Source organism: Diceros bicornis, chromosome 20, assembly GCF_020826845.1.
Source record: "Diceros bicornis minor isolate mBicDic1 chromosome 20, mDicBic1.mat.cur, whole genome shotgun sequence".
Classification (NCBI taxonomy): Eukaryota; Metazoa; Chordata; class Mammalia; order Perissodactyla; family Rhinocerotidae; genus Diceros; species Diceros bicornis.
Genome location: NC_080759.1, coordinates 6,515,038 through 6,538,158, shown reverse-complemented (window position 1 = coordinate 6,538,158; position 23,121 = coordinate 6,515,038). Strand labels below are relative to the sequence as shown.

At 51.9% G+C, this 23,121-nt stretch overlaps 1 protein-coding gene across 7 annotated transcripts in view; it reads left to right on the top strand.

The window, feature by feature from the left end:
- SUGP2 (SURP and G-patch domain containing 2) overlaps positions 1-18,144 on the top strand; it is a 40,274-nt gene extending 22,130 nt beyond the window's left edge. For 5 of the 7 annotated variants that reach the window (XM_058563835.1, XM_058563834.1, XM_058563833.1 and 2 more), the window contains exons 7-11: positions 3,497-4,005; positions 5,990-6,051; positions 8,359-8,495; positions 9,451-9,571; positions 12,133-12,392. In XM_058563835.1, coding sequence (XP_058419818.1) covers positions 3,497-4,005; positions 5,990-6,051; positions 8,359-8,495; positions 9,451-9,571 — 829 coding nt within the window. In that variant the 3' untranslated portion in view covers positions 12,133-12,392. The other 2 variants (XM_058563838.1, XM_058563839.1) reach the window with 2 other exon arrangements.
- The last annotated feature ends 4,977 nt before the right edge of the window (positions 18,145-23,121 follow it).

The following is a 23,121-nucleotide window of genomic DNA, read 5'->3' as shown; positions in this document are numbered from 1 at the left end:
GGCATTCACGTGGGCTTTGTGGTTGTGGAGAGAATCTTCAGTATCTCCCAGAAGGGGGATTGTTGAGTCCAAAGTCAATGCAAAGGAAGTTTTGTTAGATAATGCAGACTCGCCTCCCCAGGGCCACTCCCCCAGGACTGTTGGGAGTGCCTGTCCCCATCCCTCTCCTTTTGGCGTGCCTTTGAGCCAATAGTATTGGTGAGAAATTTCTAAGTTTCTCATTGAAGTTTTAGTTTGTGGTTTTCTTTTTTCTTTTTTTTTTTCTTTTTTATTTATTTATTTTTTTGTGTATGAGGAAGATCAACCCTGAGCTAACATCCATGCTAATCCTCCTCTCTTTGCTGAGGAAGACCAGCTCTGAGCTAACATCTATTGCCAGTGCTCCTCCTTTTTTTCCCCAAAGCCCCAGTAGATAGTTGTATGTCATAGTTGCACATCCTTCTAGTTGCTGTATGTGGGACGCAGCCTCAGCACAGCCGGAGAAGCGGTGCGTCGGTGCGCGCCCGGGATCCGAACCCAGGCCGCCAGTAGCAGAGCATGCGCACTTAACCACTAAGCCACGGGGCTGGCCCAGTTTGCGGTTTTCTTTTTTTTTTATAATTTTTTTTTAATTTATATTTATTTTTTCCCCCAAAGCCCCAGTAGATAGTTGTATGTCATAGCTGCACATCCTTCTAGTTGCTGTATGTGGGACGCAGCCTCAGCATGGCCGGAGAAGCGGTGCGTCGGTGCACGCCCGGGATCCGAACCCGGGTCACCAGCAGCAGAGCTCACGCACTTAATCGCTAAGCCACGGGGCCGGCCCTGCGGTTTTCTTAGGAGTAAAATTGAACACCTTTTCATAAATTTAAGTGTCCTTTGTATATCTTTCTGTAACTTCATATCATTTGACCTTTTTAGAAAAAACATTTTGTTGAGGTATAATTGACATACCGTAAACTGCATATATTTGATAAATTTTGACATGTCTGTACCTGTGCTGCCATCCCCACAGTCAAGATGGTAACCACATCCACAACCCAAAGTTTCCTTGTGCCGTTTGTTATCCCTCACCCCAGGCAGCTGCTGATAAGCTCGCTCTCACTGTAAATAGTTTGCATTTTCTAGAATTTTGTGTAAAAGCAGTTTGTTCTCCTTTGGCATCTTACTCAGCATCACTCTTCGGATTCAGCCATGTGTGTATCTGTAGTTCATTCCTCCTCACTGCTGAGTGTATCCCATCGTATGACTGAACCAATTATTCACTAGTTCACCTGTTGATGGCAATTGAGATGTTTCCAGTTTGGGACAATTACAAATAGAGCTGCTGTGAGCATTCATGTACCAGGTCTGCTTTCATTTCTCTCTGGTAAAGACCAGGGTGGGGAAAGGCTGATTGCATCGTGGGTCCATGCTTAGCTTGTGAAGAAACTGCCCAACTGCCTTGCCAAGTGGCTGTACCATTTTGCATTTCTAGCAGCCTGGAGTCTTGGTTCCTTCCCATCCTCGCCAGCATGTGACAGTGTCAGTCTTTTTCATGTTCTCCTCCCAGCGAGGGGAGGAGGTGTCGCACTGTGATTCTCTATCTCTGAGGACTAACACTGCTGAATATCTTTGAGTGTGCTTATGTACTTTCCATATTTCTTTAGTGAAGTGTCTCTTTGGATCTTTGGCCCATTTTTTGATTGAGTTGTTTATTTCCTTATTAGATTTTTGAGTGTTCATTGTATATTCCCAATACAAGATTTTTGTCAGAGATATGATTTGCAGATACCTTTGCCCAGTCTGTGACTTGTCCTCTCATTCCAGCAGTGTCTTTTGGAGGGCAGAAGTTTTCTTTGCCCTTTCTCTATTCAGTTTGTTGGACTTTTTCTTTCTTGATTTTTATGAGCTCTTTTCTGTGATGTAGTTGCATGTATTTCCTTCTTAGTTTGACATTTATCTTTCACTTTGTGTATAGAATGCAATGCAGAAGTGTTTCATGTGGTCACATTTCTCAACTTTTTCTTTTATTGCACCACGATTCTGAGTCATAGTTAAAAAGAATTTCCCTACACTCAGGTTAAAGACATTTATGTATTTTCTTCTAGAACTTGTATGGCTTGTTTTTTATGTTTAGATCCCCCATCAGCCTGGGATTATTTGGGAGCACAGGGTGCAGCATGGATCCAAATTTAGTTAAATATTTTTCTTTAAAGCTCCCCAGGGCCGGCCCCGTGGCTTAGCGGTTAAGCGCATGCGCCCCGCTACTGGTGGCCCAGGTTCAGATCCCGGGCGCACACCGACGCACCGCTTCTCCGGCCATGCTGAGGCCGCGTCCCACATACAGCAACTAGAAGGATGTGCAGCTATGACATACAACTATCTACTGGGGCTTTGGGGGAAATAAAAAAAAGGAGGAGGATTGGCAGTGGATGTTAGCTCAGAGCCAGTCTTCCTCAGCAAAAAGAGGAGGATTAGCATGGATGTTAGCTCAGGGCTGATCTTCCTCACACACAAAAAAAAGAAAAAGCCTGCCCAGTTGTCCCGACACCATTCATTGATAAGATCTTCTTTTTTGCAGTGGTTTGATAAACCACCTTCATCAGTTACTGTGTTTCTGGCTTTTCTCTTGGCCTATCAGTCTGTCCATGGACCATTACCACACTATTTTAACTGTAGAAGTTTCAAGCACCTTGTACTATCTGGTGGGGCTGGAACCCCCACTGATCATGTTCAGAGTTCTCCCAGATGTTCTTGTGCTCTTATTTTTCTGTATGAACTTTAGAATCATCTTGTCCAGATCCAGAAAAAAAATGATGCTTTTATTGAGATACTTTTATACATTAACACATTAGGAGAGAACTGACATCTGCGTGAGGTTGAGTTGTACTCTCCAAGAACAAGGGCTGTCTTTCCTTTGGTCCGAGTATATTTTGTGTCTTTGGGCAGGTTTTCAGTTTCCCACACCAGTCGCAGCACCCAGCTGTGGCTGTAAGTCGAGGTGGCCGTTGGACTCTGAGGCACAGAGAGTCCTCGTCACTGCCGCACTCACACAGCCTCCCTGCAGGATGTGAGGCAGGGGTTGCTGCGGGTGACGTGCCTTCTATCTCATATGAGACATGAGGAGCTTGAGAGGAACCACAGAGTCACAGTGAGCACACAGAAGCCCAGAGCAGCCAGTGACGTAACTAGAAGGGGATGAGGTGAAGCTCCGGTCAGATCTCCTGGCTGCAGTGTTGGGGCTTATATCCCAGCCTATTCCCTGGTGGTCCCCACATACCTTGTTCCTCCTCCTCCCTTCCCAAAAAAGCAATTAGGCCTCTGACATTCTGGCTCCTTTGTTAAATTACTAATACTCCTCAAACTTGCTGTCTCATTGCGAAGCTGCGGCATCAACCATAGCTGATGGAAAGAGGTCAGATTATTCACGCCTTTGTCCTGCCCCTAACTTTGTTGGGTCCATTTGGACAGTTTCAGTGAATAAGATTGTTCAGAGAACCTTCTGGTTAACCAGTCTATTTCATCTTTATTCCAGGTTTCTACATGACCAAAATAGTTCAGCTTTCAAATTCTATCGAAAGAAAGTATTTGAACTCTGCCCATCGATTTGTTTTACGTCCTCTCCGCTGAACCTCTATGCTGGTGGGAGTGCCCTAGGGCCCATGGAAGGGGAAGGAGAGTTTGATGATGAGCCCCCTCAGCACGAGGCTGAGCTGGAGGGCCCAGAGGTGATGCCTGAGGAAGACGAGGACGACGACGAGGACGAGGAGGAGGACGACGACGAGGAGGGAGGTGAGGAGGCCCTTGCTCCCAGAGGGGCCTCCAGGCCAGCAGGAGGGGCTGCCAAGTCTGAGGGTTCCGAAGGCAGCCCCAGTGCCGATGGCCTCCTGAGCGAGGTGGCTGAGGATGGCCCAGCAGGCACGCCTGCCCTGTCACAGGCCTCCTCAGGAGCCTGCTTCCCCCGGAAGAGGGTCAGCAGCAAGTCGTTGAAGGTTGGCATGATTCCAGCTCCCAAGAGGCTGTGTCTCATCCAGGAGCCCAAAGGTGAGTGTCCGGTTGTCAGCACAGCGTCCTCAGCACTGGCTTCCATTTAGCACCTGAGGAGGAATCGCAGTGCTCAGTTGTGGGCCACGAAAAGTAGTGGAGATGGGTGGAGACATTGCTTGACTGTTTTGAAGAATTTACTGGCCCCAGCCCAAGCTCAGCCAAAAAATGACCAGCTGGCCCCCTGTCACCCTTCCTGCCTCCGATTACACATGCCAGCCTGAATAATACCTCCCCCAATCCCACTAGGGCCCCATGGCAGAGAATCTAAGTCTGTGCATGCCCCGCAGTGGCCAGCACAACATGAGTTTCTTTGGTCTTGTGTCTTTAAACTACAATAGTCCTAGTGGTTTTGCATACCACTCCAGAATGTTTATATGAAGCTCACATTTCTAGTTGGTCTAAAGTTGGTGCTCTAAGGAGATACTGCTGTGTCAGTCTGTGGCTTCTAGCACCCCACATGCTGCTCAGTGTTTCCACTATTGTTCAGATTCCAGTGGGGGAGCCCTGGCCATGGACGGGACAAGGGGTCATCTCTGCTGTTTCCTGCCCATGACCTTGGGGGTGCCCATCCTCTGAGCCCCCAGAAGGCCCAGGGTAGTGATACCTGCTTAGAGACAATGAGGCAGGAGGACACAGGATGGGGCCAGCCTCAGGCAGCAGTCAGTGGGAGCTATGCACTCTGTGCTCTGCCTGCCTTGGCCATAGGAGGCCATCTCCTGCTCTCTTGTGGGGAGGATCAAGGTTCTTGAGGTACAATTTACCAACAATAAAATGCACCCTTTTCAAGTGGACAGTTAGAGGAGTTTTGGCAAATGTGTACAGGCATGAATCCCCCAGTACAGCGGAGCTGGAGTCCATCCGCAGAAATGTCTCTGTGTCCCTCTGAGGTCCCCTTCCCCTCCTGGCCCCGGCAACCACTGACTGTTTTCTGGCCTTGTGGTTCTACCTTTTCTAGACTGTCAGTAAGTGGAATTGTATCGTGTGGGGCCTTTTTATGGGCTGGCCATGGCCGAGGTTATTCCTCGTGCCCCCCACCCACCCAAATGTCTCCACACGGCCAGGTGTGGGCCATGCTTTGCAAGTGGGGCCATTGCTGCGATACCTGCATGTGAGGTAGTTGAGGTGAACAGTGAGTGCCCTGTCATGTGTCACCTGTGCATTCTACGTTATTGAGACCATCACATTCACACCCAACAGTGTCAGTTCAGTTTCTCCCACTAATGGAACAGTCTTCATGGTTCGTGTTCAGAACCCTTAGTGTTCCAATGAATTGCTAATTGTTCTGCCAAACTCTTACGTTCTTTGGAACTTACCACAGATGGTGGTAGCATATCAGAATGCTTGTTGAGGAGGAGGGCAAAAGGGGTAAAGGGGCACATGTGTATAGGGATGGATGGAAACCAGACTTTTGGTGGTGAACACAATGCAGTCTATACAGAAGCTGAAATATAATGATGTATACTTAAAAAAAAAAGGATGCTTGTTAAGTGTGTTCTTCGTGAGAGAAAAGTGGAGTTCTTTCTATATTGGAAGCCTTCAGTTCTTTGATCGGGTGGTTGATGAGACAAAACCAGACCTTCCGATCTCCTCTTCATCAAAAATAATAATAATAATGTGATTCAGTGCTCAGTATGAGAAGCGTGGTTGTTTTTACTGGAGAATTCTGTGTGGACTTTAATTCTTTGTCAGTGGAGTAGTCGCAGAGACACTAGGAGGGCATGGCGTTGCAAACAGGTTATTCGTTGAAGCCAAGTGTGTTCCTGTGGTCACAGTGAAGGGTCCGTGCATCAGTCGTTCGTCATAAACATGGGGAGTGTAAGTTTAAGCAGACCCCCCACAGCGGGGCAGCCTTCCGTGGAGCCCGCGCACTGGGCCTCTGCACCCCATGGTCACGCGGTCGTGAGAGGGACCGGGCCACAGCCACCTCCTGCCGGCAAGGTAGTGTGTATATGTGTATTTTCACGTTTCTTTTGTCTTCCAGTTCACGAACCAGTTCGCATCGCCTACGACAGGCCTCGGGGTCGTCCTGTGTCCAAAAAGAAGGTGAGCGTGACCATTTGTGAGTCCAAACTGAGACATGGTTGGTTGGAATTTGTCTGAGTTTCAGGGACAACGTGGCTGTGCTGAAGCTACACTTGTACTTCAGACTGAGTGTTAATGTACAAAGCACAACAAACAGACTTTTCTCTGGGGGACTTCTTAAAACTGTTAGAAGGTGGTAGCAAGTCCATTTAACGGATAGGTAAGGCCTGATATGTGCACTGGATGGGAGATGACCGAGACCATTGAGAAGTTTGGATTTAGTGGACTGTGATCGTGATTAAAAAGAGTGCGCTCATTTGCTTGTAAGCCGAGCATGTGTGTGTCATTAGCCTGTCTGCACCTGCTCTGTTCCAGGCCCCATCTGCCCGCCCTGAGGCAGTAGCGAGCAGGGCCAACAGTGACAGAGAAATGTGCAAACTCGGTCATGGGGTTGCTGTGGGTTCAGAGAAGCAGGTCGATGGGAGACCGGGAATAAGGTGAGCTCAGGGGGTCCATTTAATCAGGGAGGCCAGGGAAAGTCTCCCTGACAGGTGACATTTGTATGGAGATCTGGGAAGGACCTGGGAAAGGCCCCAGGGGGCTCACGGGTCAGCAGGGAGACCTTTGTGCCCGAGTGGAATGATGAGGGTGGGAGGTGAGAAGTAAAGGCTGTGAGGTCCCAGGTCACATGGTGCCTGGAGATGGATGCCTTTCTCTGGGGGAGGCCCTCGGGGACCTATGGTGGGGTTTGGGTAGAAGATGTGGCCACCATGGTTGCTGTGTTGAGACCAGCCCGTGTGGTGAGGGGCCAGGAGGGGTGAATGTGTAGTTGGTGAGACTCAAGCACTCAAGATTGGGTATGGAACAGCCAACGCCAAGAGTCCAGGGCAACTCCTGAGTTGTCGGCCTGGGCAGTTAGGAGGATGGAGCTGCCATGGCTGAAATGAGGAGCAGGTCATTGGAAAGAGATAGAGGTGAATTCCAAGTGGCTGGGCAGACGTGTGGGGGCAGGTGAGGCCAGGGAAAGTCACCTGGGACACGTGGAGTCATCGCAGGTCCCTAGAGGTCAGGGAGGTGAGTGGAGAGCCGGGGAGGTCTCTGTAGGTGTCTGGCATTGAGGAAACCCCGTTCGGCAGCACCACGATAGGTCAGATCTGTTCCAAGTGCACCGCATCAGTCTCAACAGCCAGGTGAAGCGTTAGTGTGATCCCAGTTACAGCAGGGAGGAGGGACCTTTGTGCACCCAGAGTTTGTGGTCCTAACTGGTACGCCAGCACCCAGGTGCCCATCTGGTGGCATGGGTGAGGGTGTAGTCTGGTGAGGAGGCAGCCAGGTTCAGGCTCCGCCTGGTCACCTAGCCTTGGCATGTAACTCCTGCTCCTCCGTTTGTACATCTGTGAGGTGGGGCAGTTGCACCCAGCCTGCAGGTAGAATACCTAGAATACCTTGAGGAGTAAACGAAATGCATGTTAACTCAGTGCACAGCGGGTGTCCTGCACACTCAAGTCCTGCCTTGTGGCGACTGCAAGCAGGGCCAAGGGTGCACACTTCAGCACAGCGCACAGCTCCGGGAAACTGGACAGGGTGATTCTTAGACACAAATTGAACACTTACAAGGATCTGTCCAGCCGAGCTGACCCCTGCCGTTGCTCCCACCTGAGCAGCTTTCCTGAAAGGGGTGCAGGCCTGCCATTTGGGCACATGGCCAGCCTTTGCCCTGCCTTCCCCACCCTCTGTCTGTCTTCGCTGTTCTTCTCTGGGCCTGGGAGGGCACGACAGATGCCCCTGTGGTCATCTCAGTGGGCAAGTTCCACCTCCTCTGTTCTCCAGGTCACCTCCTGATGGTGAGGGGCCCCAAGGGTCAGCAGCTTTTGCACGTCATTCCCCCAGCCTTCAGCCTGTACACATCTCTCTTGCAGTGCTGTTTGTCTCCTCTTCCTACCCCAGCCAGCAGCATAGCTCCTCCCTCCCTGAGTCCCTCTAAATGCCCTTCAGACTGACTTCGGCCCACACTGTCCTGCTAAGACCCCTGGTACCCTCGCCTCCCAGCACCCTTGGCTCCGCTGAGTAGCTCGTGCACACATGCTGCGTTGTGCCTTCAGGCACACCCCACTTCATGTCACTGAACTCTCAGTGCCTCTCCAGGTGGTTTGTCTCCTTCTAGGGTAAAAACCAGGGAGGTGACCATGGCTTACTCCTGAGTGTCTGGGGAGTTAGGGAGGCTTTAGGGGGTGTCAGTGCTGGACCATGTCCAGGCACAGCCTGGGGCAGGCCCTCATTCCAGGCACTTTGCTGCAGCCCACGTGCCACACTCTTCTCTTTCCTCAGAAACCCAAGGACTTAGACTTCGCCCAGCAGAAGCTGACTGACAAGAACCTGGGGTTCCAGATGCTGCAGAAGATGGGCTGGAAGGAGGGCCACGGCCTGGGCTCCTGTGGGAAGGGCATCAGGGAGCCCGTCAGCGTGTATGCGGCAGGGCTCAGGGCCGGGGTGGGGCATGGGCATCGGGCCTGGGGAGACGAGGCTTTCTTTGGGATTCAAGTCCTAAGTCCTTTGACCTGCAGCCTGATTCTTGGTTCCCCTCATGTTGACCATGGCTTAAAGCTGGCAGTATTTTGGCCTGGCCCCGTGGCTTAGTGGTTAAATGTGCGCGCTCTGCTACTGGTGGCCCGGGTTCGGATCCCAGGCGCGCACCGACGCACCGCTTTTCCGGCCATGCTGAGGCCATGTCCCACATACAGCAACTAGAGGGATGTGCAGCTATGACGTACAACTATCTACTGGGGTTTTGGGGCAAAAACAAAGGAGGAGGATTGGCAATATATGTTAGCTCAGAGCCGGTCTTCCTCAACAAAAAGGATTAGCATGGATATTAGCTCAGGGCTTCCTCGCAAAAAAAAAAAAAAAAGCTGGCAGTATTTTAACAAAGGGAGTCTTCAGATGAGATGAGAAGCAGATTAATAGTCTGCGCTTCCATAGATATTTAAATGGCTTCTTGGCCCCTGGCATTCCATCCACATTTACTATTGTCATAAAAGCTGAGTGCTGATTCTGGGTAGTCATACCAACAGCCACTTTCCCTTTTCCATGAACCCATCTCAGGCTAGAACATGGCCCAAGGTTTGTTAAGCCCTGTTAACATCTAGCAGGCATTTCATTTAAAACTGAGCTTAGCATCTGCTAGGGGAGGCTTTCTGCTGTAATCACGGGCTTCTGAGCACGCTCCTCAGAAGGTCCTCACGCCTGCACAGGTGAGTACCCCTTGTTCCCCACTGTGGATTGCGTTTTTCTTTCCCTTTCCTGTCTCTGTTGTGTGTCCCGCGTACCTCCATCCCACTCTGACTGCTCGTGCCATTGCCAGCCTCCTGGTGGCCAGGCTCTGGGGCTCAGGTGTGGCTAACTCTCCATTTTGCTCCTTAGGGGAACTGCCTCGGAAGGGGAGGGTTTGGGTGCCGACGGGCAGGAGCACAAAGAAGACACGTTTGACGTGTTCCGTCAGAGGATGATGCAGATGTACAGACACAAGCGGGCCAACAAATAGGTATGTGCGTGAGCTGGTGCATGGGGCATTCTGCCTAAGCTGAGGTTCTGGTACGCAGAGACCTTTCCTCCAGAAAAATCAGTATTCCCCACTTCCCAAACACCAAGCATCAAAATACCACCACACACACACAAAAAGTCTGTGAGGGAAACACAGGAGTCTTTGGTTGCAGATGTGTCCCACCTCTCACCTTGCAGGCTTAGCCGAAGGAGTGGGCCCCACACTCGCAAGCAGAACTGCATGCGGCCCACCAGTGGGGCCTGGGTGCAGGGCTGCCCATGGACTGCACACGGCCGCCTCTTGCCAGCTCACCTGGAAACAGGCCGCCACAGAGTGGCCTTGCATCCCAAAGGTGTAGGGGCAAGCTGGCAGCCGGCGCTGCAGAGGACTGGCCACTTTTCGACGCACGTCCCTTTCTGAGGGTCTTAACGCCCTTTTTCTTCTGTAGGGCTGTGAGCCTATAAATATCCTCCTCCTCCTCTTTTTTTCAGTTGCCCTCCCCCCCATAATTTCCAACTCCGTTTTGAACAAAATTGTTCTCTCCCTGAATAGATCAGAACCATGGGTGAGAAAGATAAGGCTTGAAGCAGCAATTACTCTTAAAACGCCACCTCTGCCCTGGATCTGCTCTGGAGCCAGTGCCCAAGTAGGTTTGGTGTGTACACAAAAAACAAATGTCTCTCCAGTTTCTGGGGTGGAGGTTCCACTGGCTTTTCTTAAAGAAAACAAGAATGCACCATTTCCAATCTCCTTTTGCCTTTCCCCGCTCTTCTGAATGCTTTAAGCCGCAAGTCCCCCCCAGATCTTTCCTGGTTCCCCTCAGAAGGTGGTGATGCCGGTCTTCCCATCCCAGGGCACATTGCTCTCCAGAAGTGCTCTGTTAGCAAACTTGAAGCGAAATGATTACACGTTGTATCTTCTTGTTTCCAGAATTTAAATAGGGGGTATAAATTGGTAATAGTGGAGTCTGTGCTCTGGTACCACAGCCTGTTGGTCAGAACACTGACGCTCTTTGAACAGGTGGAGATACTTGATTGGATGACCATGTTATTCCTGGAGTCTCAGCTCTTAAATGCATCCCAAGAGACCTAACGAACTTTAGCAACAGTATAACATAGCTGTGTTTAGTGGGGAGTAATCATCACACTGATGAGACTTTCCCCAGATTGACATGTCTCTTTAGAATCCACAAAGAAAGCAAACTACAGTTTGATTTTTTTTTAAACCACATGTGGAGTCTCTCCTACAAAGGGGTGGGGGAGGGTATAAACTCTTCAAGAGTCTTTCTGTTTTGCATGTGTGGCAGTGTAAAGAATTGTTTTATTAGGGCCTTTGTACAGAACAGCAAGGATCCTCTTGGGGTGGGCTCGGCAGCTGTTTGCTATTTCAAGGCATATGATTGCTGCCCCTTCCAGCTTCTCGCAGTGCTCTGCTTCTTGCAGCTACATGTGAAATTCTCAGGCTGTGGGAATCTCAACCCTTCCTCATAAAGCAACAGTGTTGAAGTTTTAAATATGTGTTAAAATCTGGAAAACTTGGGATCCTGCTGACACTACAAGCTTGGGGGACATGGCAATGAGTTACCATGTCAGCCTCTTTTATTGGCTTTAAATCCTTGCTTTCTCATAGCCACAGCTCTCCTGGGCTGTAGTCCCAAGCCCCTCTGGTTCTGTCTTGTCTGTCTGGTCTGCAGCCATGGCACAGCGTCACAGGCCTGTGCCGGCATCTCACGTGCCCTCCCCGTGGCGCCTGTCGTCTTGTCAGGTGTAGCCCCCAGGGCTCTGCTTCTGGTTGCTTCTGTTGCTTTGGCAACTGGCAGGTTTTTATGGCCGTGGATATGCTGGAGGTGCCTCAGCAGAGTTGAACCAGCCTGCAGGGGCATGTAGTTTGGGGGAACCACAGCTACGGAGGTTCATCTTCTGCTCCTTTCTTTGCTAATTCTTCCAACAGCCTTCCATGCTGGCCAAGGGTTGAGCGGATGGATAGAACTCTGAGAACGGGGCCTCAGTCCCCCGTGGCCTTTCTCAGAGTGCCAGCTGGCCCTGAGGGAGGCGCACATCCCCAGCATGGGTCCTAGCTTTCTCTCGAGCCTAGATAGCTCTGCCCGTCATATTCGCTTTGTCCTAGTATGTTCGTTCTGGGCTTTCTCCACTTTTATTTATAAGTAAAATGCTTTAGGAATTCCCAGGGTGTGAGCCCTGTCAGTGCAGCCTCCTGCCACTTCTCCTCCTGGGGACATCGCACTTTGAGCTGACAGTGATTGTGAGCTTTTGGCAAACATCAAAGGCAACACCTACTTCTTGAGCCTTGGAAGTCCTCTGAGCACTCAGGTGACGCTTTTCCTGTGGAGTTGATGTTGAGGCAGTGAAGGCATTGCGGGAGCCAGGCAGAGCGTGGTGGTGTGTCCCTGTGCCAGCTGTCGGCTGGGGACCAGTGTGCTGACGCTCTGTGCCTGCCCTTGCTCTCTCTGGCCTAGGCCGCTCTGCAGGGAGCATGTGTGTGAGCACAATGTGCGTTTGCATGGCCTTGTCAAAGTCACAGTGTCTTTTCTGTCATTCTAGTTCCAGGGTCTCTTCCGTGAGGACAACAGGCATCCGGAAAGTGCTAACTCGCCACTTTGGGTGCTTACTGTCTCTGGCTTGTTTCCATCACTGGAAATCATATAGAGAATTTTAGCATTTTTGGTCCTTGGTAAAACCTAGAAGACATTTGTGATGTTACAAAATGGAAGTTTTTGGGTTTTTTTTTTTTTTTTTTAATCTAAGAAGTTGTGAATGTTGTTAATCATTTAGCAATTGCAATAAACATAGAGGAAACCCAATTTTCCATGGTCTCCATTGGTATGTTTTTAAAATCAGACCTGTTGGGGAACACACGGTAGATGTAGCCTATGTGGAACCACATCAGAAACATTGCTGCCTCCTGGGCATGCCCTCTTCTGCCAGGGTCTCTGCCTGGTTCACCCCAGCAGGGGGCCTGGTGAGTCACCGGCAAAGACCCAGGGGTGCCAGAGAGCAGGTCGTGATCAGGGCCAACCACAATGGGGGCGTTGCACCCTGTTCTCTGGGGAGGGGCCTTTACTGCTAGGTACAGAAACCCGCCTTTGTTGGGATGTGGGAGCCGTGCCCTAGCTGCCCACGACTCGCCTGCCCCCCTCAAGGCCTTGCCTGCTCTGGGGTTCCAGCTACCAGAGTTAGACCAAGGCCCACCTGGGCCTACCCCTGACTGAGGAGCCAGCCTACGGGGCATCTTCTGAGCTCCCTGCTGTTCCCATGTGCAGCCCGGCCTGTGTCTGATTCCTCCACCAGCAGCTCCTGGTCCTTCGGGTGAGGAGTGAGGGCAAAGGGCACAGCAGGTGGGTGAGCCTGGCACCTGGGGCCCTGAGGGGCCTCCACCTGGGTGCGGCGGGTCAGGCAGGAGTCAGGCAGTGGTTGTGCCCATTGTGCCTCACAGCAGGGAGCCTGGGAAGGGTTTGGGGGGGTCTGTTGGCAGGTTAGAGGGGGACAGACGAGACAGGGTCCCCAGGAAGCTGATGTGGGACTCCTGAGCCTCCCTTTTCCCCACTGTGTCCCAGAGGACACTCAGGAGTGACAGTGACCCATTTGACCATGATGGGAGCTATCATCAGCCAAGAACTTGCCACACTTTTGCCTTCATCTTCGTGAGAGCCTGGGTGGTGGGTGTCTGACTGCTGGCATTAGTGCTACTCCCTGAGAAAATCACCCGGAACCTGCCAGACCCCACCGTGTCTCCCACCCTCTCTTGGGAGACTGGAGGTGGGGTGAGCAGCAATGGGCATTGCTCCCCAGCAGCTGCCCACCCCAGCTCCTCTTACTACTGCCCGGGGCTGGTGAAGGTCGCTTAGAGGAGGACACACAGTGGGGCTCTCCAGCCTGGGATACCCGTCCAGGCTGTGACCTCAGGCAGTTCACTCCATAGGCCTCGGTTTCTCCTCTGCAATCTGGGAAGTATTTCTTCCAGTTTGGAAGGTAAAATTGCCTCCACTACCTTGTCTTTTAGGGCTAACTGGAACCTAAATATGTCACTCAGCCTGGAGGGCCCGTCCCCTCCCTTCCTCCTCCCCACCCTCCCCGCTCCTGGACACCCCAGGGCCCAGCGAGAGGCAGAGGACACTGCCGGGGAAGCCGGAAGCCGCAGTCACATTGAGAGTAAGGCGGGGTTTTAAAGCAGGCCTTTGGTGTGCAAGCATGCACAAGTGCGTGTCATATGTGCAAAACACGCAAATGCGCACATTCAAGCAATGCGAGTACATTTTCTTTGTAAAAGATGAAGACAAACCCCAGACATATGCAGAAGGAAGCAGAGGTGTCCCCTGTTTCCCAGTCCCACGTATAAGTAAAATGTAAACTAAATAAAATTGAATACAATTTTTTCAAAATAACAAGACGCACCATGCGTTCTGCCTGGAGACTCAACTCACTTCCTCACATGACTGGAGGTCTCAGCAATCCTTCCACGTGAGGAGGATGTTCAAGTACTGTTTGTAAGTAACACCTGGCCCAAATCAAAAGGTACAGAAGTGTGTTCTGTGGAAAAAGAAGTGTCCCCAACCCACAGTACCAGGGTCTCGGATCCCTTACGTGTAGACATTTGTCGATAACGGGCCTATTTTAGATATAACCCTTAAAAATGCAAGTTACATTTCGCTGCACATTTTATTCTGCCTGTTGCTTTTTCTCGCCCAAACATTTTCCTCCCCAAATTTAAGTGTATCTATACGTGACAGGCTGTCATTTGTCATTCAAGCTCCTCACCCGTAGCCGCTGGGGTTGTTCCCAAGCTTTGGCCTCTACATCCTAGAACACTCTCTTTGTGGATAAAGCCCTAGAAATGGCATTTCTGGGACCAAGGGGTCCTCCCCGGGGTCTCCCCACCTCATTACCTCCCTCCACAGTGTTTCTGTGCCATCCGATTTTGGGGGCCACCCTGTCAGCACCCGTTTTCTCATCCATTGCCTCAAGACGTTATGGGGCTGTGAACCCCTGGAAGCCTCCACCACAAACTGTAGCCCGTGGCCCCTGACCCCTCCGCTCTACATTCCTGCGCTCTACTTGGCACGGGCCCAGCTGCCACCCCTCTCTGCTTCCCCCCACAGTCCCCCCACTCTGAGCCTGTCATCCCTGCCCTGACCCCTAAACCTGGACCATCCTGAGCGGCCGGGTTCCCAGAGAGGGCTTGGGCAGGGGTCCGTGCCCCTCCAGGCCTTGATTCCCCCTCCATCCAGTGACGGCCACATGCCCACCCACGGCAGACCGAGGGGCCAGAGAGGGGCCCTCCCCGAGGCGGTAGGGCAGTGAGACTCTTAAAGCCTCGGTTTCCTCCGGTGAAATGGGGTGGTGAGTTTGCAGGGTTAAATACGGTAACCCAGGACCCCTCTTAGAGGGTCTAGAGGGATTGGTCTTGTTATTGATCCTTCCATGTCCATCCCTCCTGGGCCTCAGTTTCCCCACTTGTGAAGTGGACTTTGTGCATCCCCAAGCTCCTCCACAGCGCACCCCACCCTCCCCTCCCCCACCAGCCTGATGGGGGGCCACACCCCTGAACTGTCCCCCTTCGACAGAGGAGGGGCGGAGGCCAAGGGTCCGGGCAGAAGAGGGGTTAATTATCCAACTCCCATGTGTTTGGGGCATTGGGGGACAGTTGAGGGGGAGGAGCTGGGGGGACTGTGCTGGGGCTGGAGCCAAACTCCTACCCAGCTACTACTCTGCCTGCTGTCCACCCCACTGTACAGATGGGGAAACAGGCCTAGAACTGGGAAGAGGCTGGTCCCAGGCTACACAATTTCTTCAAAGCCATCTTTCAAAGTCTCCCTGCCTGCTCAAGCCTGTTTCTGCATCTGGGTAGGGCTGGCGCTGCATTGCAGCAGGCTGCAGCCTTTCCAGCTTGTCGGGACTTCCAATTGAGCGTAGGGATCAAGTATTGGTTCCTACTCCGGAATGTCAAATGTTGAGGAGGCTCCTAAGCTACCCTGCTGCCCATCAATGGGGATGACTCTCCACCTTGCCCCCAGACTCCACTATGCCTGTGGGACCTCCATTCAATCTTCAAGGCCCACGTCCCAGGTTCCCTCCTCCAGGCAGCCCTCCCTGCTCTCCCCAGAGGCCTGACTTCTCCTCTGGCTTTCCCAGGCCTGTCCCCGACCCCCCTGGGCTGCGGGCATTTGTGTCCAGCTCTGTCTCACCCAGGCTGGGGGCTCGTCCACCGGGGCCTGCATCTTATCTTAAACCCTCAGCAGTGACTGAATGTTTGATGAAAGGGCAGTGGATGAGTGCACTCTGTACGAGGAAGTCTCTTCCTTACCAGTGGAACCTGCGTTGGAGTGGATGGGCAGACCCAGGCCGAGTCCCAGCTTGGGGGTGTGATGGTGGGTGGCCTTGTGCAAGCCCTGTGCCTCTGGGACTCCATCTGCTTCATCAGTCACATCAGATAATGAAGGATGAGCTAGAGAAGTCCACAATGTATGGTTAACTGAAAAGTCGCTTTTCCTCAGTATTTACATCACCATTTTAATATATGGTATTGGACTATATAGAATAGAAATACAAACTCAAATATATAAATGCATGGTCACAGACAAATTCTGGAAAACTCCACACCCATCTCAACAGGGGTTCCTTTGAGAAGTGGGCTGAGCTGTGGGAGGGATTGTCACTGTTGACCTCGTACATTTCTGTGTGGTTCGAAGTCTTGTATGATTTTAGAATGACAAAAATTAATCAAATGTCTGTGAAAACATGGATGATAAACTCAGCCTTGGGTTCACTTTGAGAGTCAAAGGAGATCACAGGGGTCGATGTCAGGCCCATAGCACAGACTATATACTGTGACAGATCTGACCATCATTGGTGTCTCTCCTCACTTCCAGCAGAAGCTGGCCTATTTCCCAGTGGAGAAACTGAGGCCCAGGACAGTCTAACTCCAGACCCACCCTCTAAACACCAGGATCTGCAGTAGGTCTCACCAGATTTCAAAGTTCCCCATATACACACATGTATGTGTTCACACCTGCAACTGCACAATGCTCGTATGTGCACACACATGCATACATGCACACCTGTGTGTGTGCACCCACACACACGCATGTAACAAAGATACATGTGTGCATGTGCAGGCTCAGAGACGTGCACACAGACACGAGCGCACACACAAAGACACATGCACACATACAGACACGCGTGCACACGCACATGCACCCTTTCTATTTCCCACCAAGCCCAGGCTCGTGACCCTGAGAATGTCTCCCCCGCAGGAACTGCAGCTCTACAGTGAGTCTGGCACCAGCCGCTTCCCTCAGACCCCAGGAGGGGGACCTCACGAGCTGAGCTTTGCTTCACTTGCCTTTTCTCCAGAGATTCCCCGGGTTGGACTCGTGGGAGTGCCACCCATTTCCTGGAGTTCCTGGTCCAGGTGTGAGAAGTGAGGTTTCAGCTTCGAGATTTCAGCGTCCATGTCCTAATGACTTGTTTTTGCCCAGAGGCAGCTCAAGGCTCAACCTGAGGGTTTAAACCCTCAGTCCTAGCGTGTTCTCCCTGTGCTGTGTGACCTGGGGTGAGAGATCCACTTGTCTGAGCTCAGATTCCTCAATTATAAAACGGGAGAACAGTAGTATCTGCCAGCGGAGTCCTGAGAGTCAGCGCCAGCACACTGCAAAGCTTACGGATGTCAGCTGTACTCCGTCCATCGTTCTATGTCACTGGGAGCCTGTCACGGAGGGTTCCTATAGCCTGCTCCTCCTCCTAAAAGCAAAGTTTCCTGGGACGTGAGGGAAGGGCCACAATGGAGGGCCTTGGAAAATTCACTTCACCCCTTGAAGCCTCACTTTCCTCATTTGTAGGATAAGGATATTTCCCCATCCCGGAGGTCAGCTGAGAAGAGCATGTGTGAAAGGGGTTCAGAGGAAGCAGTGCAGGCAGCCGAGACACCCTGGAGAAGAGGCAATCCCTCACTGACCACCAGCCCGGGCAAGCGGTACAGTTGCTACTGCCCAGTGCTCACCTGGGTTAAAGGTGCAGCACTCCCCTCTTTGCTGGCTTCCGAGAGGATCACCCCAACCTTTGTTTCCAACTGATGTAAAATTCACCTAATGGAAAGTCCACCATTTAAAGTGAAAAATTCAGTGGCATCTAGTACATTCACAGTGTTGTGTAACCACCACCTCCATCTAGTTCCAGAACATTCCCATCACCCCAAAAAGAGACCCCATCCCCATGAGCAATCACTCCTCATTCCCCTCCCCCAGCCCCTGACAACACTAATCTACTTTCTGTCTCTATGGACTTGCCTGTTCTGGACGTTTCATATCAATGGAATCAAACACTATTTGTCCTTGTGTGTCTGGCTTCTCTCACTCAGCATGAGGTTTTCGAGGTTCATCCACATTGTGGCATGTCAGAGCTTCATTCCTTGTCATGGCTGAGTAATATTCCATTGTCTGAACGGACCATGCTTTGTTTATCCTTCATTAGTTGATGGACACTTGGGTTGTTTCCACCTATTGGTGATTGTGACTAGTGCTGCTATAAACACACATGTACAAGTTTTACTTTGCACACTGTTTTCAGTTCTTGTGGGTCTCTACCTAGGAGTTGAATTACTGGGTCATATGGTAACTCTATGTTTACCCTTTTGAGGACCCGTCAAGCTGTTCTCCACAGAGGCTGCACCACACTCCAGCCTTTTTGGTAACCGATCTGGGCTGGCGTCTGTAAAAGCTGTGTTCCTCTTCCTCATGGGGCAAACCCACTGAGGTCAAGCCAGGGCATGACACTCAAAGTCCACAGATGTGTCGGGAGCCTTGCTCGTGCTGACAGAATCCTGGGGACACAGCAAATAGAAGGAAGGAAGGGGAAGTTAAGGGGCCTTTGGATGTGAAATATGATGGAGTTTTTCACAAAGGAGTTAGATCCTGGAGGATAAAATTCGGTTGCAAAGTGTGAGGTGATTTTTGTAGAAATTTTGTAAAGTGTAGACAGATGCCCATGTATGGACGCTCAGTTGTGTTTGAGCCACTCCAAACCGTCCATGTCCCGGGAAAAGCGGAGTGGGAGGGGTGGGGGGCTCTTCCTGCCCCTCCCCAAGCCGTGCGCGGAGAACGCACCCTGTGCAGCTGGAAAAGACCTCATTGAAGAATATTCAAAGGAAGTAGAAATGACGAAGCACGCGCTGGCGCCAATTGTTGGTCTTTGTTCCGGAGGCAGCTGTGGTCTTAGGAGAAAAAAAGCACCAGATTTGAGTGGAGACAGTCTCTTCCTGTGTCAAACAGGTGATTAAGCATCACTTCCTCCCAGGACCGCTGTTTGCAGGCTGCTGTGCAAGTCCCACCAGTGTCTCCCTGGCAGTCTCTCCACCACCTTCCTCCGTGTGTCCGTTGGTTCACTTACTCATCCTTCGTTTACTCACTCCCTCATTCATTCACTCACTCATTCGTTCGTTCACTCATTCATTCATTCACTCAGCACACATTTGAGAAACACCTAACTGCTCCTTCGTGGTGGAACTTTCTATCCAACATCTAAAACCTCAATGAAATTACAAACTGCAGTCAGAGATTTGAAGGAAACATCCAAGGAGCAAAGAAAGGGCAGTACTGGGCCCCGGTCTGGGAAGTGACATTTCACTGGAGATCTGAAGGATGAATAAGAGCATGCCAGGCAGCAGGAATAGCATGTGTAAAGGCCCTGAGCTGCAAGTGAGCTTGGTTGTAGGGAGAGGAGGAGAGGAGGGAGGGAGACAAAGGTGGGGGGTTTCTGGGGTGGGAGATTTGTCCCCAAGACAATGGAGAGCTGTGGGAGGCTTCAGAGCACAGCAGGGGCATAGCCCTATTTATACTTTTTTTGTGATAAAAACTACATAACATAAAAGTTACCATTTCAAAGTGTTCAAATCCATGGGATTTAGCACATTCACAATGTTGTACAATCATTACCTTTATCTAGTTCCAGAACATTCCATCACCCCAAAGGGAAATCTCATGCCCATGAGCAGTCACTCCCCATTCCCCTCCCTCAACCCCTGGCAACCACTAATCCGCTTCTATCTCTATTCACTTGCGTGTTCTGGACCTTTCATATAAATGGAATCACACAAGATATGAACTTTTGCGTCTGGCTTCTTCAATTTATACTTTTATAAGGGCAGCTTGGGAGGGCAGGAGCAGAAGCGGGCACTGTGCTGCTCTATCCACACCCGGAATATCCCGCCCCCATTTAACAAGAGGCACCTGTGTGATTGTTGGGGGCAGGGCTGCCCTGGGCTGCTGGAGCGCCCTTGCCTGCTCGCCCACCAGAGGGCCAGAAGTGTCTAGAATTGACTGCCCCCAGGGCGGCCCTGACCAATGGCTGACCATCGTGGGGAACAAGTACCCCAGCTGCCTTGCCCCTCATCTCCCAGCAGGACGGAGCCGAGGTCCCCTCTGTGGGGCTCTGCTGGGTGGGCGCGCTCCCCCGACCTGCTCCACAGCCTCCCTCCGCTGTCCCCCTGGGAGCTTTCTTACCAAGTCGCTCACGCACAGATCCTCACCACAGGCTCTGCTCAGGGGGCCGGCCACAGACTCGGGTGGCCAGGGCAGAGGGCGTCACGTCCTCCTGTGGGCCAAGAGCCCCAGAGCCGCAGGCCCCGTGCGCTGGACTGCTGTTCGGAAAATGACCCAGTGTCTTCACCGGGCAGGTCCACCAGTCCCTTGACGCTCCCGTCTCCATGGGCCGCGTCGGAACAACCTGGTCTCAGGCCACTGCCTGACACAGGGCCGCACCCCAGCCCCGAGCCCAAGGGAGGCCACTTCCGAGGACCCCAGAGCCTGCCTGCCCTTTCTGGAAATGGCTTGTCTCTCCACTACCGCCTTGGAGCCTCTGACCGTCACCCCAAAGCCCAGATCTGACATATCCACTCCCTCCACCCTTCTGTCTTCAGCGTTCTTGGCGGATTGTTGCAGTGGGCAGGGATGGCCGGGCTCAACTGTGTCCCTCCGAAAACCTTTCCATATCCGAGTAAACAGGAGCCCAGAGTGAGCTGGGAGTGTCCTAGATAACACCAGGTACAGCACAGGGCCCTCACCGCACATGCTCCTTTCATCTTAGACAATCACAACCCATTTTACAGATGAGGAAACCAAGAACCAGAGAGATTGTTTAACAACCTTTACTACACACTAATAAGGGCTGTATCTGGGAGAACACTTTTGGCTACATAAAGTGAAAAGGGAACAACTTGGTTAATAGAATTGAAAATTATGGCTTCAGGCTCAGCTGGATCTGGTGCTCAACCAACCTCACCAGGGCAGTGTCTTTCTCCATCTCTTGACTCTGCTATCCTCGCATCAGCTTCATTCCCAGGCAAGTGAGATGGCAGCCAGCAACTCTGAGCTGACCCCTATCCACTTAAGCAATATGAAAAAAGCTCTTCTGTCTGATAGCTGTAGCAGAAGCACCAGGATTACCTCTTATTGACCCAGCCTGGAGCATACGCCTGTCTCTGAACTAATCATAGTGACCAAAGGGCCACAATACATTGGTTGGCAGGGCCTGGGTGACCTCCCAGAGAAGAGAGAGGGTCAGCCCTATACATACCGAGATGCTGTTCCCAGAAGGAGCAGGTACATACCCAGCAGGTGGGCAGAGCCAGGATCAGAACCCAGGCCTTCACCCTTGAGCTATACTGATCTCAGCTGCTTTTGACTTGGCATATTCAGCCCTTCAGGCGATTCCAGCTTCAAAATCGCCATCAATCAGGCCTGAGGAGGACCACTGGAGCCCCCACCCCCAACCCAGAATCCCAATCCCTCCCCTTTCCCCTCCTCTGAGCCTCAGTTTCCTCATCTGTAAAATGGGTCACAGGGAGGGAGCATCTTGCACTCAGTTGGGAGGGGTGTCGGCCCCAGGGTCAGGAGTCAGCAGGAAAGGTGCAGGGGGCACTTGGGAGCAGCTGGAGGCCCAGCAGAGGCAGAGCACATGGCTGCCGCCCAGCCTGAGGAGGCCGGCCTCTGAAGGCTGCATTCATCTCCGAGGAAAGGCCCAATTCTCTTTCCCTCAGCCCCTCCCGGGCCCCTCCTCTGCCCTAGTTTCTTGTTTACCTGTTCAGGGCCACGATTTATTTTCGGATGAGAACGTCTGTCCTCCTCACTCTCTGTGGCCACCCGCCAGAGCCATGCGCTGGCCACCCTGGGAAAAGGGAGACCCAAGAGGATCCAGCCAGGCTGAGAGCAGGTGTGTCCTTGGGGGATGTTCTGGGGCAGGCCTGGCATTTGACCTTCTGTTTATCCTCAGAGACAGCAACAAGGGGTGTGCCTGAATTTTCCAATTTCTCCACGCTTCTGATGAGCCAAGAGACTGACATGCTGTTTACAGCGCTGGTTTTGCAGTGGACGTGAATGTCACTCAGGAACTGGCCTGGGTGGTTTGGGGTGAGTTGTAGAGTGCCCAAATATAAACACTCCTTCAGTTCACCCAGACGAAGAGCAATGCATTCATTTTCTGTTACCGTTTAAAAATTATGCTTATTTTATTCTGTTTATTAGCTTTTATAAAGTTGAGTTCACCATCAGCCCCCACCTTCAACTTGGCAAACTCCTATTCATCCTTCAAAACCCAACACACACACATGTGTCATCTTTCCCCTCTCTGTGCTGTGAAAGAGGAACTTCTTGGCACTGTGGTCATCTGTTTTTGACTCAAAATTTCTCCCCTGCTGGGCTCTGTTCTAGCACCCAGCTCAGTGCCTGGTATTCAGTGGGTGCTCAGTAACGTGGGGTTTGGGGGAAACATTTTAAAAAACAGTTTTATTGAGATATAATTCACATACCATTCAATTCACCCATTTAAAGTATACAGTTCAATGGTTTTTAGGATATTCACAGATGAGTGCAACCATCACCACACTTGATCCTAGAACACTTTCATCGCCCCAAAAATAAACCCTGACCCATGAACAGTCCCTCCCCACGCCCCTCCCCCAGCCCCAGGCACCCACTAATCTGCTTCTGTCTCCGTGGCTTTGCCTGTTCTGGACGTTTCCTGCGAATGGGATCACACGCCGTGCGAGCTTTTGTGTCTGGCTCCTCTCACTCAGCGTGTTTTCGATCTTCATCCACGTTGTGACGTGTGTCAGGGCTTCGTTCCTGTTTAAGGCTGAGTCCACTGTGTGGATGGACACGTTTCGCTTATTCCTTCATCCGCTGACGGACACTTGGGTTCTTTCCCCCTTTTGGCGACGGTGAGCAGCCTGCTTGCACGTGCGTGTCCGCGTGTTTGTGTGGACACGCCCTCGCTTCTCCCGGGCGGGGACTGGCGGTAGACGTTTCCCGGGCATTTTGAACCCCGTGAAACTGCAGCCAGAGAATCACGCGGGCTCGGTGAGACCGAATCAGGCGTGCGGGCGGGATCTGCCGCTGCCCCGGGCTCCCGGCTGCTCCGGTCGCCTGGGGGGACCCGAGGCCTCTGACGAGTGTCCTCGCCGCAGGCGTCCGCGGCCTCGAGCGGCGGGTGCAGCGGGCACGGCCGCGGGGAGCGTTGCAGGGAATCCGGCTCCGGGAAGCG